At 34.2% G+C, this 16,237-nt stretch overlaps 1 protein-coding gene across 1 annotated transcript; it reads left to right on the top strand.

Annotated features, from left to right (window-relative positions):
- Window positions 1-1,111: 1,111 nt before the first annotated feature.
- On the top strand, window positions 1,112-16,237 carry LOC306844820 (pituitary adenylate cyclase-activating polypeptide type I receptor-like; the record flags this gene model as incomplete). The annotated part of the gene is made up of 13 exons (XM_079377214.1): window positions 1,112-1,171; window positions 6,505-6,601; window positions 12,098-12,208; window positions 12,599-12,699; window positions 12,844-12,941; window positions 13,463-13,595; window positions 14,049-14,202; window positions 14,578-14,638; window positions 14,753-14,822; window positions 14,952-15,043; window positions 15,161-15,290; window positions 15,580-15,621; window positions 16,049-16,237. The coding sequence occupies 13 exons, from the start codon at window positions 1,112-1,114 to the stop codon at window positions 16,235-16,237; spliced, it is 1,338 nt and encodes a 445-aa protein (XP_079233340.1).

Here is a 16,237-nt window from a genome sequence, read left to right as displayed (position 1 = left end):
GGAAACTTGGAATGGCTCTGTAATGTAGCTATCGCTAGAAGAGTGATATACGCTAAACAATACTCAGCAATCTGAAAGAGGAAGTCCAAGGCTTATAAAACGTGTCTGATTGGATTCAGCTGAGTATGTGTAATCAGTGCATTCAGCTGTGTGTGTGTAATCAGTGCAATGGATGATGGGAACTGTAGTCCGGAGTGACATGTAACAGTCTGTGTGGTGTGAGAGTCAATATGATGGAGAGGCAACCTCTTGTGGCAGTCGGATGGAAGGCCACAAACCGGATTTGTGACAATGAATGATTTATAAAAATAGAATAAAATAACAGATGCCTTGCTGAGACTTATTTAATAGCATTTTATGTATTGTAAAAACATACAAATAATATATAAAGAATATTGTTCCATAGTCTGACAAAACAAGCAATATTTACCTTTTCCACGTTTCATTCATGCATCACTTGTCTCATGTTTAATTTTAAACATTTTCTTGACTGACGTTTTTGTTTCCTTGGTAATTTGGTAATTAAAATAATTTAAAAAGTAACATTTTAGTGGCAAGATTTTTTGATGGAAATGATGCAAAAATAAATGTAAATCCTTTTCACATTTTTTGATGGACTTTCATGGCCTTTTGAAGGTCTGGGTCTAGAAATCTAGAAATACAAGTAGAGTAAATAGCCTAGACATAAAAAAATAAATCAATCTGAAAATGAGACTATAGGACAAGACAATTTTAGATCATTTTAATTACCTTCAAATTAAAATCTATTAGGCTCTGAGGCTTTTTTTGATAGCATTAATTTACTTGTGTCTGGTTGGTATGAACACACATAAGCGAACTGTTACCTTTATATTCCTACAAGGTTGCAAATACACCGCTCTTAAGGTTTGATATTCTTTGACACAGTTTAACTGAATGCCTCATGAACTCAACTGGATTAAGCATGAACTAAAATCTCACTTCCATCTGAAACCTTTTTTTTTTCCAGATCTGATGGTGATTTGAAAAACTGCAGCAGATTTCCAGTGTACCTGTTTACCATCCAGCACTTTGCTGTTCCCCTCTGCTGCTGCTGATCGGCGGATATAATCGCATCAGTGCTCCAAACAAAATGGCTTCCACAGTGAGAAAATGTCAGCACCTGTTTTTAACACTCATCCTTCTGCCTTTGGTAAGCTGTGTGCACATTTTATCTTATATAAACAATGCAGATCCATTGGATTAATGGGCCTGAATTACATAAAAGTACCACTGATTTAAACATGACGGAATTGAAAAGCACAATACATTCCTAATTGTAAAATAAAGACAGACAATTCTAGTAGATATATAATGCTTCAGAGAAGAAATATTCCGAAGAGGAGAATAAAAGGTTTGAATGAGACAGAGAGGGTGCGGGAGAAGGAGGAAGAGAGAGAAAGAGCATGAGAGAAATTTATAGCGGGTGGGGTCGGGGGGAGAAAAAAAGACCCACGCACATCCCTTTTAATCTTCTTTCTCTTGTTATTGCTTTCTGTAAATAATCCACATACAATAGCTCAAATGTAAAGGCATTTATTGTTCCCTGGATGACTCCTCGTTTCATACACATGGTATCCTCTCATAACTGAGGGGAGAAGTGCCTTCTTTGTTTACATGAAGAACCATTCTCTCTTTGGTCTACTGTCTGTGCCTCCAGCTGAGGAGAAACAAATGTCCAAGGGCAATTTACGTCACATACACACTGGCACTTAGATGGTTCCTGGCATCCAATGATCACTGGCACCAGACAGGCCAAATGTAAACTGCCCAAGGGCCAAAAGAGTTATGGTACAGTGAGTACTTCAAGCAACAAAGGCCATGCTGTTTTATTTCACTTTTAGTTAACACTAAAAGCTGGCAGTGGCATTGCAATGGAATGTTTACAGAAGGTTATACTTCTGCTCTGTCCCAGTTAGCAGTTTTAATTATGACAATGACATGATGAACAATGTTACTTCTGCTGACAAAAAATATTTTCAAGTGTCTGTTTAGTAGAGTTGAATGAAAGTCAATAACATGGTAAACTAAAGACAAAATAAACTTTCATTATTATTAACAAATGAGTAAAGGCCAAAAAAATAAAATGCTATAAAACAACAATTGAGGTAGGTAGTATAGTATTATAAATTCATTGAAATTACTAAAATTATAGGCTTTTAGGGATACAGTTCCAAATCATGATTTTGACTGTAAATTTTGGCCTGGATTTTGCTATTTGTATCCTCTCGTATTGATCTGATCACCACACATAAGCAACAATTTTATAAATAAATCTAATCAGCAATAAATAACGTATAAATGCTAATTATACACTATGAGCTTGTTCATACTATGACTATGAACTAATAATATACACATTTTTCCCATCACATATAATTTAGCAAAATTCTAAATGACAGATTTAGAAGGTTTTGGTTTAATTTTGATTCCCTTTATGCTAATTCTCCTGGTAATATTAGATTAAAAGAAAGAGTTTCCCCACAGACATCAACTAATCCCACAGTTCATTTAGGTTTTTTCCTTCCAGTTCCAGTTAATCTGGGGATTACTGATATGATACAATGTATAGGATTATTGTTACAAGAGAAAAACAAAGGAAACTTGCAATGAGTATCTCCTCTACTTTCCTATTTCGATCTGTTTCCAGCATGAAATGACGTGGTGTGTTTCATTAAAGCTGAAGTATGTATTTTTAAACTTTAAAATGCTTCCTGCCAGCTTCTATCACATCGTAATATGCAGAAACAACTTTAAATACGACTATAAACTGTAAATAAGGCAACTATAATTTGTTTGCCATTTACCTCAGTGTAAATGCCACGTGACATTCCCATACCCACACTGAAGACAGCAGACAGAGAAAAATAAGTCCATTTCACGCTTTTCAAAAACATAGTCACTAACAAAACATAGACTGGTATAAATAAATTTCAGTTCCACAAGAATTTATGTGTTCTACTTTTGTAGTGGCGTAGAAAGATAAAGGGGACAAAAAAAGTAGAAGAAAAAAAATGTAGTTTGACAGCAAAAGAAGCAGGAGGGGAAAAAGAAAGAAAGAAAGAAAGAAAGAAAGAAGTGTACTTGGAATGAACTAGTTTTATGGATTTGCTTGTTTGTATGAATTTTTGTGTTGCTGTCATGATGTAGGAGTGAATTGCGTAGTCTCTTTATGATGGAAATCAGTTTTGTGAAACAGCCAGGGTGAGGGGTGAGAGTTTACACAGCCCTCATGAATATTAATGCAGGTGCTCATGTTTATAAAATTTTGCTCATGTTTTCAAGGCAATGCACAAGGAGCACAGTGCTCTGAGACCAGTTAACATACTAACCACAATCTCAAGGGTCTCACATATGCAATATTAAGGAGGGTTTCAAAAGTGATTAGTTTATTATGATCTCATAATGTGATTTCATATTCTGTTAAATCCATTGTGCATTGTAGGTAGTTCTGTTGATGAAGGATTTTAACATGGGAATCTGTTCAGGTTTAAAGGCATAGTTCACCAAAAATGAAAATTTGCTGAAAATTTACTAACCATCAGGCCATCCATAATGAGTTTGTTTCTTTATCATTACATCACTTGCCCACGAATGGATCCTCTGCAGTGAATGGGTGCCGTCAGAATGAGTTCAAACTACTGATAGAAACATCACAATAATCCAAAAGTAATCCACAGGACCCTAGTCCATCAATTAACGTTTTAAAGAAACAAATCCAATGTGTTTTAACTTTAAACTCTCGCTTCTGGCCAAAATACGAGTCCATAATTCATTATAACTGCTGTCAATCAATAAAAAAAAAAAATTACCAATTAACCACACTTTTTTTTTTTTTCTGAAATGAATCACGATGAATCCCACCTAACATTAAAGTTTTTAAATATACTTTTATATTGCAACAATTTCACTTTCAACTTTTAATTTAAGTGAACTTATGACAATATTCACATAAACCCATATAATAAATGCTATATTTACCTGTGCCCTTCAGCAAGTAGCAAATATACAGAAATTGAAAAAAGTTATCAAACACTAAATTCTAAATTAAATATAGATGAAAGCTACAAAAAGTTATTGAAAGTTATGAGTTTCAAAAGTTACTGATTTCCTCTTTTTTTCTACTGTTCTTTGAATAGCAGACATCACAGCAGCTGGGTTATTAGGTTATTTGGCTGCTATTACTTTAAGAGCTGCCATTGCTGAACGTGACGTGGATCTGACACACATGCTCGTAGTTTCATTCACGCTTTAATATGAAATGATACAGGCTATAGCACACACTGCCATATTTGTGTAGTTTAAGAGCGCTCACTACAAGCACAGTATAACAGCTGATAGAACAGGAAAATTAATTTTTACTAACATATCTCATCTGAATGCAGTTCACTGTTGTTCTACTGAAGCTCCCTCGTCACCTCGCACTCGTTGGACTAATGCCTGGTGCTGAGGAGAAGTGGAGTGCGCATCTGAAAAGTCTTCCATTTGATGTGGTCGTACAGATGTTCTGCATCTAAAAAACGCAATCCTTTAAAGAAAAAGAGATAAACGCAGCAGTTGTGACCCTGCGTTAACTGCATTAAATATTTTTAACGCCGTTAAACGCCGTTAGGGGTGGTGATGGCGCAGTGGATAAGACACATGCCTTTGGTGTGAGAGACCCGGGTTTGAATCCACTGTGAGACACCAATGTGTCCCTGAGCAAGACACTTAACCCCTAGTTGCTCCAGAGGCGTGCGACCTCTGACATATATAGCAATTGTAAGTCGCTTTGGATAAAAGCGTCAGCTAAATGAATAAATGTAAACTGGAAAAATAATTGTGTTAATGCGTTAATTTTGACAGCACTAATTATAACACTTCCTCTAGTGAAAAAGTCCATCACCTGTTGTCCTCTCACATCCAAATCCACTAACAAAAATTTCTCAGACAAAATGAATTTTCACTGGAGGAAACGTTATTATAGATTATGGACTCGTAATTGGCCAGAAACAACTGTTTAAAGATGGATGCCTTAATTATGGATTTGCACAAGGGATTCATTGATGAGTCCATGTTAATTAGTTTTCTCTCACATTTTGCTTTGGCCTTCATTGTTATCTCAAAGTTTTCAAACAATATTTCTAATACATAAACATTTCACAATATGGTTTATTAAACCCCTTAACTACAATTGTAAACACAACTGTAACCTAGTTGACAGCAACAAACAAGTCTTAGCTCATATCCATTAATAAAGCTTGGATACATGTGAGCATCAAGATGAACTATAACAGACAATAACAGTAATAACAGAACTGATTTGTATCTATTGCAACTGTTTAACTGGATGGAGAACACCACCTTCTGTGGGAAGAAACATGTGCTGTGGAACATTTTGTTTTTCTACAAAAATATAAGATGAATGGGTTGGTAGTGCATGAAGAAGGAAGGGACGATTGTTTAAAGTGTACATTGAGTGGGAGAGATAAGAAGGAGCACACATTTGGATTGGCTCAGAATTGCATTCGACCCTGGGCTGAAGATATTTAATGTCTTGTGTGCTGTGTGTGGGTGTGCGTAATATTGTCTCTATTTGAAAACTGTTTAACATTAAGATAAGCAATATTCAAGACCTGCTAGGAGTGGGCAGCAGTTTATATGAATATTAATTTTTTCTCCTAACACAAAAGTAAAGAATGATTTTAAGAAAGCACCACAGCAGCAATGGAAGATTATTAATTATATTTACCAATAAACAAAGCTTTGTTCATTTTCTCTCTTAGCCCTTCTAAAAGATCTAGAACTTAAACGGTGTTTATAATTACCACTGTCTTTGGCTGCTGTCGGGCTGCTGTCAATGTTTATTTAGTAACCTTGTCCTCTGTCAGTTTAGATGTATCCTCACAGGCTATAAGAACTCTTGACGGATAAAGTGTTGCTTTCTAGAAGTTTAGACATTAATCTAATATGATCCAAGGGGTGCTTTGTAAAAAATACAGAAGAAAAAAAAGGAAAAAAAAGACCTTCTGAAAAAATAATTCCTGAATTAGAGATTATTGCTCTTTCATACTTTCATACATATAATAATAATAGAATAATAAAATAATTTGAAATCAATCGCTTTAATTTGTGACCAGTGTTTAAAACAGCTGTTAGTCCTGTATTTAAGTGCTTAACACTATTAAGTTCACACACAAGTCAGTTATTTAAAGAAAAATCTAAATGAAAAAAAAATAAATAGAAAAATTCAATCTTGATAAAATTGTACTCCATCCAAGAAAGTAGTTGAGTTTGTTTCTTTCATCGGAACAGATTTGGACAAATTTAGCATTACAAAACTAGCTCATCAAAGCATCCTCTGGAGTGAATGGGTGCCATCAGGAACTGCATACTTTATGAGTAGATACTTTTGAAAAAGTATTTACTTTTACAAAGTATGTTCTACATAAACAACTGCTGTGTCTAAATCTAACATTTCACTCTTTTAAATACTGTATCTTTCAGATCTACTGCATGCACCAAGACTGTGTCATTCAGTTAGAGAAAGAGAAGTGCATGGAAAGGCTGGCCATGGATGACCCTAGCAGTGAACCTGAATTGGGTAAGAACTGCATTTATGCACAATCAGTGTGTTTGTATTTACTAGTTTAGAGGCAAATTGTAAAAATTGTAAAAATGTAAAAACTTTTGTCATAATAATAACAATAGCTATAACAATAATACTATATTTACATACATTTTCTAATAAAACAATCTTCAGCATGATAGAAAAACAATGAAATCTTATGTGAGTCTGTGTGTGTTTCATTGATGTGTTTATGTGGTGGTGGTACTTATTATGTGTCAGACTGCAAGTACATTATGCATATTTGCTGATTCAATCCATGCCGTTTTTGAGTTGTAATTTTAGAGCCCCACATTCAGTAAATGCTGCATGTTACCTATTTGTTATGCGGAGCAAACTATTAGTGTTTAACTGTGAAGTGAAGCAATAGACTTACCAGCGACTAAATATTTTGGTCATCTAAATATAGCATGCATGCATATTTTTATAATAAGAAACATTTAAAATAATTTTTAAAATTTGTTTAATTGATTTTAGAAGTGATCTGAAATAAATGTGTGATGATATTAAGCTTAAAGCTGTCAGACTAAGCTGGAGAATGTAAGACCTTGTGATGGTTCACAGGAAGTGTGTGTGTGTGTGTGGGGGGGGGGGGGGGTCATAAGCTCAGAGCTTTTACAGAACTGACTCTGACACCCCTCTAGTGCTGTCTGCATGTGGCATTGATAATAATCCTTTGGACAGTCACGATCACAGTCAGTAATGAAATGCTGACATTTTGATTTGACAAGAAGCTGTCCTTAGGGAATGGATTCATGCATTAACATGAAACTAGAGCTGCCCACAGTTTTAGGCTATAAACCGAAACTTAGGGAGGGGATCAGCTAACAAAAATAGGTTCCAAGAATATTTTGCAAAAGTTTTGAGAACATTATTAAAAACCAGTTAACTTGAACAAATGTTTAAGTTAGCTCTGAGAACAGTACCTGTTAGCTGGGGGAATACATGTAAATGAAATGTTCATTGTACAAATGTACATTAAAGGGATGGTTCAACCAAAAAGAAAATTCTGTTATTAATTACTCACCTTCATGTTGTTCCAAACCCATAAGACCTTTGTACACGGAACACAAATTCAGATGTTTTCGATGAAACCCGAGGGCTTTATGATCCTACATATAGACAGCAATGCAACTGACACGTTCAAGGCCCAGAAAGGTAGTAAGGACATTGTTAAATTAGTCCGTGAGCCATCAGTGGTTCAACTGTAATGTTACGAAGCTACGACAATACTTTTTGTGCACAAAGAAAACAAAAATAACAACTGTATTCAGCAATCTCTTCTATTCCGTGTCAGTCTTCACTGCACTGATGTCACACGGACTATTTTAATGATGTCTTTACTACCTTTTTGGGCCTTGAATGTGTCAGTTGTGTTGCTGTCTATGCAGGGCCAGAAAGCTCACGGATTTCATCAAAAATATCTTAATTTGTATTCGAAGATGATAGTTTTTACAGGTTTGGAACAACATGAGGGTGAGTAATTAATGAGAGAATTTTAATTTTTTGGGTGAACTATCCCATTAAAGCAAATAAATGCAGAAAGCACATAACACACAGGATTACTGGAAACTTTCTGTGGTTTGCGTGGGCTACAGTAGCCTGTTTACATCGCTTCGTCTTTATCTCATTATTTTGCCAAATTTACTAATTTAATTTGCCTATTTTTAGCTGCTGAAAATAAGCACTGATTGGATCATTAGCTCTTTGAATCATTTATTTATTTATTTCATAAGTAGTCATAATTCATAAGTTAGGTCTTTTAATGCTCTCAGAAATTCTCCTACAATATGGAAAGCAGTGATGTGCAGTATTTCAGGAAGATTCTCGAGAACAAAGACAAACAGCCCTGTCTTTCATCTAATCACGCATCTGTGTCCAATTTACACAAGTAATTAAAGCTGTTCTCAGGAGAGAAATCATAATCTGTCATTTTGTGTGAGCTTTGCACTGTATTCCTGGAAGAAAAATTTCCTCCTTGCATCCCCAAAGAATTGAACTATGCTTGTTTGTGTTCACATAGATATAATATTTCTTTATATTAATGTATTAATCTATAAATACAGTATATTTGCTTGTAGAATAATCTCCCAGCAGTATTTCACATTAAAACACTGCCTTGGGTCTGTGTTATAACAGAGCTTATGGCCAACTAAACAGACAAGGCTTTGGAATATGTAGTGGTATTATTTTTTGACCATTTTCCATCAATTTACTTTTATGCAGCTGTTTTATATGGGCTTTATCCAGTTTCTGGAGCTTGCTCAAGCACAAGCTCCTCTGATGGGTCTGTGTTTGGCACTGCTGCAGAGAAAATGAGATTAATATAAATACCTGACATGACAGACAATAAAGAGTGTTTGACAGTTGTCGGTCTTTAATAGCTACGCGGTGCCAGCTCTTGAGTGATACATGTCAGTTTGCTTTATGCAGGAGTCTTTATTGAGACAGGACTGCCAGAGGTCCATCAGTTATTCATCTCAAATAAATGTTTTGTTAAAAAACAAACAAACTAACAAAAATACATAAAAATTTGCTAAACAGAAAATCCCCAATTATTATTTTAATGGCTTTGAAATGTAAGCATGACATCATTAATATGTGTTACGGAGTGATCAGAACATGAGACGTGCGGATCCACGTGCAAGGCTTTATTTCAAAAGGCATGGTCATGAAACGGGCAAGGGCCAGATAACATGACAGGTACAACACAGGCAAGACAAAGAATATTCCTAGGGCAGGTGAGGGTCTTCGATCGATGAACAATATCCAGATGGCTTGACAAGAGGGGCAATCCGATAACGTGAGCAATAGTCCAGGAAAGGTGCAAACATAGTCCAAACGAACAAGACAAGAGAAAACTAAGGCAGGCAGATAATCAGGCAACCCGGTAATCAGGCAACACAACAAGACGAGACTAAACTAGAACTAGGAATTAACACAAGATTTGGAAAAAGGCTCTGTAACTTTGCTATCACTAATGTAGCGATATCTGCAAACAGTACTCGGCGGTTAGAAAGAGGATGTCCATGGCTTATGAAGTGTGTTTGGTTGGTTACAGCTGTGGGTGTAATCAGTGCAATGGATGATGGGAAATGTAGTCCGGTGTGAAGTGCAGTAGTAGTGTGGCGCAAGAGTCCATTGTAATGAGCGGGTGATCTCTGGTGGTGAGCGAACAGAAGGGCAGGCACAGGATTCGTGAAAATATGATACTAGGCACATGTTATTACACTTAAAAAAAACAATAAGTAAGATTTACTTAATTTTTATTTTAAGTTTTTACACACATAAATTTTAAGTAGAAGTACAATCTACTTAACTAAACAAGGTACAATTAAATAAAAAAGGAAATAAATAAGTTTAACATAGCAAGTTAGAGTTTGATTTTTACTTAATTATTTTATGTAAGTAAGCAAGTAGACAGCTTGTCATCCTTTTACGATATGTCAACTCAATAGATTTATTACCTAAATGAACACAAAGACCATACACAATGAAGGTGACAATCAGTGGGTAGTGTTTGAGTATGAATGAGTCATTTTGAGTAGAAAATCAACTCCAGAAGTCACAACCATAAAACAGTGTAAATACAACTCAAAAACGGTGAAAAATTTAACCTTTTTAATTATTCATGCCCCAGTGCATGATGGGAAAAACGGTATCATAACTTTGATAATCCTTGTAAACATAACAAACAATTCCAAGTAAAATATACTTATAAGTTCAAATGTTAATTTCTACAAGCTTAAATTCAGTACTAATATAGAATTTACTTTACACACACACACACACACACACACACACACACACACACACATATATATATATATATATATATATATATTTAAATCTTACAAAATTACATGTTATTATTAATATAATTTAACCTACAACGGGCCCTATGCTTGAAAAAGGAATGTTCATTTTATGAAAATACAAAAGGACATAAACCAAAATGAAATAAACCAAGCAAACAATGAATTCTTATTGTGGAAAGTATTGCGATGTGATGTTGTTGCAGATTGTTATAATTCAAGAGACAAGATGTTTGAGTGCTTGGCTTGAGATGCAGAGTATTTAAAACACTCGCTTGGCCTTTTGTTATTATAAATGTTTGACATTTACACAGACCACCAAGAAGCAAATGTCATCCTTGCGTTGTTTGAATTTATGCATGTAATTTAAAGTGTACACTTGGGAGATTTATAAGGTTGCAGGAAAGAGTGTTGTCTGTGAGCTTACTAATAAGAATGTAAGAATGCAAATGGAATGGACAAAGAAAATCTCCAAAACCAACTATAAAGCAACTAGATAAAATATATTGTTAGTTCTTCTGTTTTAATGAAGTCTTTGCAAGATTGTCTGGGTAATATTTTGAAAGCATTGTGAAAACATTCTAACATTTGATGGGGCTGAGAGCAGAGGAAAAACACAGCTGCCAGATGTGGTTCTGCTCATGCAAATCAAGATCAGCAGGCTTTTTTTTCTAGCACACACACACACTTGCTCTCTTTAGTATTTCTCTTTGAATCCTTAATCCTTGATGGAGATGATAAGATGCTTTAGCATCAGATGGTTAGTTCACTGTGAAAGTATCTTTTCCCTCTGAATATATCACTAGAGGGATTTATTGAAGAGCAATGCCAAAATAAAAATAGATAAAGGGATAAATAAATAAGATAAGATGTTCTGCATGCTCATATACACATATGCAGACACACAATAAAAAAACACAGCATGTGATTATGTGTAGAGAAAGACAGAAAGAGAGAGAGAATAACAAAAATAACAAAGATCGACATGGTTAAAATTTCTAATTATTTTAACATTTAATTTGGCTGAAAAAAAAACATTTGATTAATATTTATTGACTGTTTATTGTATTTTCTTTTTATATTCTAAAATGCTGTGGCGTTGTGTTGATTGAATTCTTACAATCTATTGCTTTATTGAAGCAAATGGAAGCCTATTTTTGTTGCTTGTCATTTGCGCTGATTTTCACTGAATCATAAGAATGGCTGTCAAGTAGCACACCTAAATATATCTTAAACTAGGCTGTTCTATTCTCAGGTACCGTAAATACCCCAATAAAAACTGGTTCAGAGGCAGTTACCACAAAACTTGAAAAAAAAATCTTGGGATTTTATAAGCCCAGTAGTTCGACATTTCAAATTAAAATAGTTTTAATTACAATAGTATATAAGTGCTGCCCCATACACAACAGTAATATATATAGAAATATGTATATATATATATATATATATATATGTATAAAATTTTCATATATATTTAGTATATTGTCATATAAAGTAAAAACAAATATGCAATCTATTAGTCTATTAGAAATTGGAGCAATTTCATGAACATATGGCATATTTGATTGCTATATGTAATACATAGAATGGACATACTTGTTGGTTAGGCAGAGATTTAAGGCTATGCTATTCCATGTCTTCCTGTGTAATCCTCTAGTCTGCCGATGGATGTGGGACAACCTCACCTGCTGGCAGCCAGCAAAAATTGGTCAAGTGGTCTGGATGCCCTGTCCTGAACTATTTGAAGTCATGAGTGAGGAGAATGATGGTGAGTACATGAACAATTGTTCAAATTGTGAGGCTTATTGAGAAGATATGGTATGAAGTATTATGGTATCTATAGACCAGAATAATGTAAAGAATTAGCTTGTAACAGTGTTATTTTAGTATTATTTATATAGAATTAGGTAATTTAGATCATTTTTATATTATCAGTTTTAATTTTATATTTAAAGTTTTAGTCATTTTGTTCGATACTTTTGTCTATTTTGTTTTATTTATTTTATTTCAGTTTTAGTTTTTGTCATTTTAGTACTTCAACTTAAAATAGTTCTATTTCAGATTCTTCTTTTTGTTCATTTTATTATTATTGTTTGGCTCCTCGTTACTTCTTTTTTTCTTCTTCATGAAATGTATTGTATTTTTGCACGTTTTGTAGAGTTTGGAAAGGTCAGTCGTAACTGCACAGAGAATGGCTGGTCAGAGATGTTCCCTCACTACGTTGATGTTTGCCCTTTTAATGAAAATGGAACAAGTCCAGTAAGTGTCTTTCACCTTTTCTGCTTTCTGCTTCTTCTGTACCTCCTAAGAAGATTCCTAATCCATTTCACCCTCATGTATTTCATGTATTTATTGTATTGAATAAGCTTGACATCAATTAGCATTTCTTCTCTTTGTTTGCAGGACATGTACTATGTGTCAGTAAAGGCTCTGTATACCGTGGGCTATAGCACCTCACTGGTGTCTCTCACCACTGCTATGGTCATTCTCTGCAGGTTCAGGTAAGAGGTCAACCCAGGTCAAGAAAGAGGTCATGAGCGTTCATTCTCTTCTTAAAGGGTTACTCCACCCCAAAATGAAAATGTTGTCATTAATCACTTACCTCCATGTCGTTCCAAACTTGTAAAAGCTTCATTCGTCTTCGGAACACAATTTAACCCTTGTGCATCAAAAAAAAAAGTTACACTTAGGTCTATAGTGGACAAAATGTGTTTTTTTTTTTTTTTTTGACATGGACAGTCATAAAAATTGGAAGAAATTCAAATTTAAATTCAAAATTAAATTTCTTAAGTATTTTGTGACACTGAAGAGTAGAGTACTGGCTGCAAAAAATTCAGCTTTGCAATCACAAATATACAGGAATAAAATACAAAATATATTACAATATGTTTTTGGTCAATTAAAAATATTTCTTTAAAAAAAACATAATAAAACTCTAATCCTTAAAATAGCATTGTACATATAGGATGTATTTTTTATGTTTTATATAATATTTCTTTACTGTGGTTGGCTTTACCCTCAGGAAGCTGCACTGCACCAGGAATTTCATTCATATGAACTTGTTTGTGTCCTTCATCCTGAGGGCTATCTCAGTCTTCATTAAAGACGGCATTTTATATGCAGAGGAGGACAGCAACCATTGCTTTATACACACCGTGAGTCTCAGTTTCTCTCTCTTCACATTGCACACAAATACCCAGGCAGTCATGGTGATGGGCCCATTAACATCCCGGGTTGCCCATGTCAATTCTTTGAGGAAGGAATTAGTCTCAGAATGACACGTTTGTGTTGCTGTTATGTGCTTTAATTTGCTTCAGATAATGAGGTCTCTGTGGTCACCTCACAGTTGCTTTTTGCTTGGCCAGCTAGCTAAATGTGCTTTGAATGTTTCCCTGTGCAACAGTGTGACTCTTCTGTTTTTAAAGGGATAGTTGACTCAAAAATTAACAGTATGTTTTCATTTACTCACCCTTGTGTGGTTCCAAACCTGGATTACTTTTAATTAATTTTCCAGTGAGATTATGTAAATGTAAATGATGCTTTAGTTAATCAAAATCAAAGAAATGTTTTGATAATGTGGTATTCACTCTGTGTTGTTCTTTTTGCAGGTGGAGTGTAAAGCAGTTATGGTATTTTTTCATTATTGTGTTTTGTCAAACTACTTCTGGCTGTTTATCGAGGGCTTGTATCTTTTTACGCTGCTTGTTGAGACATTCTTTCCTGAGAAAAGATACTTCTACTGGTACACCATTATTGGATGGGGTAAGACCAGGGTTATTGTAGCTTGTATAGTTACTATAACTAAAACCATTAAAAAGTTACTTAAAAAAATAAACGTTAACTGAAAAAAAAAACACACACATAAGTATATTAATGTATAAAATAAAGAAAATATTGTGTAAATATAAAATATGTATGTATAAAAAATAAAACATACATGATTATATATATATATGTATATATATATATATATATATATATATATAGTAAAATATAAAAATACATTATTTGTATTTTATACATATATTTTGTATATATATAAAATAAAATATGTTATATGTGAATATATATGTGTGAATAACATATGTGAAAATCTGAAATTACTTCTATTTATTTAGATTACCCATGTTTTTCCAGGTACTCCAACAATCTGTGTGGCTGTCTGGGCAGTCTTGAGAGCTCATTTTGATAACATTGGGTAAGATAAAGGATTTATTTATAATATATATAGCTAATATATTATGTAATGAAAAAAACTTCAAATAAAATGAAAAACCAATCAAATTGGATAAATGTCTGACATTGCCTGCAGTTGCTGGGATATTAATGACAATGCTGCCATCTGGTGGGTGATCAAGGGTCCCGTTCTTGCCTCTATCATGGTACGAATAGTACATATTCAATCACAAAATAATTTTGACTGTAAACTATTGCATTATTGTATTGATTCATTCATTCATTCAGAAGGGCAGAAATAATTATACACCATATCTTGTCTTTTCTGCCCTTAGATCAACTTTATACTCTTTATTGGCATCATTATAATCCTGGTGCAGAAGTTGCAGTCTCCAGATATTGGAGGGAATGAGTCCAGCATTTATCTGTTAGTCATATACATATACCACAATATTTTTATATATTCCCATTTCTAAGAAGAACATCATTAGAATCAGATGTGGAGTCTTTTTATGTCTTGATTGGTGTGTTGTGTGATTGACAGACGTCTGGCTCGCTCCACTCTTCTTCTCATTCCTCTATTTGGAATTCACTATACCGTGTTTGCTTTCACACCAGAAGATGTCAGCAAAAGAGAAAGACTCGTGTTTGAACTTGGTCTTGGTTCTTTTCAGGTAGAAGCCCCCTTTTGTCTTTTCATATTTGTACAAAGAGACAAAGTGATTTAATTGTATTTATTTATTCATTTAGATTTCATGTGTATTTTGTGCACTGTAATGTATAGTCTATTTGTTATTATTAGGTATGTACTGTATTATTTTGAGGTCATTGTCCATCTGAACTGAAAAAGTATTACTTCTTCCACCTTCATTTATCCAATACATTACTAATCATTTATATCTTAAACAAGATTATAATAATTGCCCATTTGTTTTATTCAACAATCTTCATTTTTATTCTCAGGGTTTTGTAGTAGCTGTCCTTTACTGCTTTCTTAATGGAGAGGTAAGTCTTTAAGTGCTATTGAAAAGAAAAATAAATTAGGTTTAGCATTTTTTTTTAAAGAAAAACACTTCAAAAATTATTGTAATTGAGGAATGCATTTTTTTTTTACATTGTCAGTAACTAATAAAAGCATGTTAATTTTAATATAAATTAATTTTATTATACTTTTTAAATATTTCATAAAATATACTTTCATTATTATAAATTGTACCAAGAAAAACATCCAAATTGCATTCTATTTGCATAAAGCAGTGTCTCTGGAGGGCCTTTCTCATTGCAGTGCTCATTACACCGGCCTTACATGTAAATTATTAACCAGCTGGATTTAAAATTCAAGCTTGTCCATGAGCAGCATGGAAAGAGATCTGCAGATCTTCTCCTGTAGGACCCAATCAGCTTAATAACCCACTGAAGTTTCTCCCCAAAGGTGCAATCAGAAATCAAACGAAAATGGCGCAGCTGGACGGTGAACCGGTACTTTGCTGTGGATATGAAGCACAGGCATCCGTCCCTGGCCAGCAGTGGTGTGAATGGGGGCACACAGCTCTCCATCCTCAGCAAGAGCAGCTCACAGATCCGTATGTCCAGCCTGCAGGCTGAAACACCGGCCTCATGA

This window comes from Barbus barbus, assembly GCF_936440315.1.
Source record: "Barbus barbus genome assembly, chromosome: 25".
In the NCBI taxonomy this organism is placed as follows: domain Eukaryota; kingdom Metazoa; phylum Chordata; class Actinopteri; order Cypriniformes; family Cyprinidae; genus Barbus; species Barbus barbus.
Note: the sequence above shows the minus strand (reverse complement) of the source record. Positions and strands in the feature narration are given on the sequence as shown.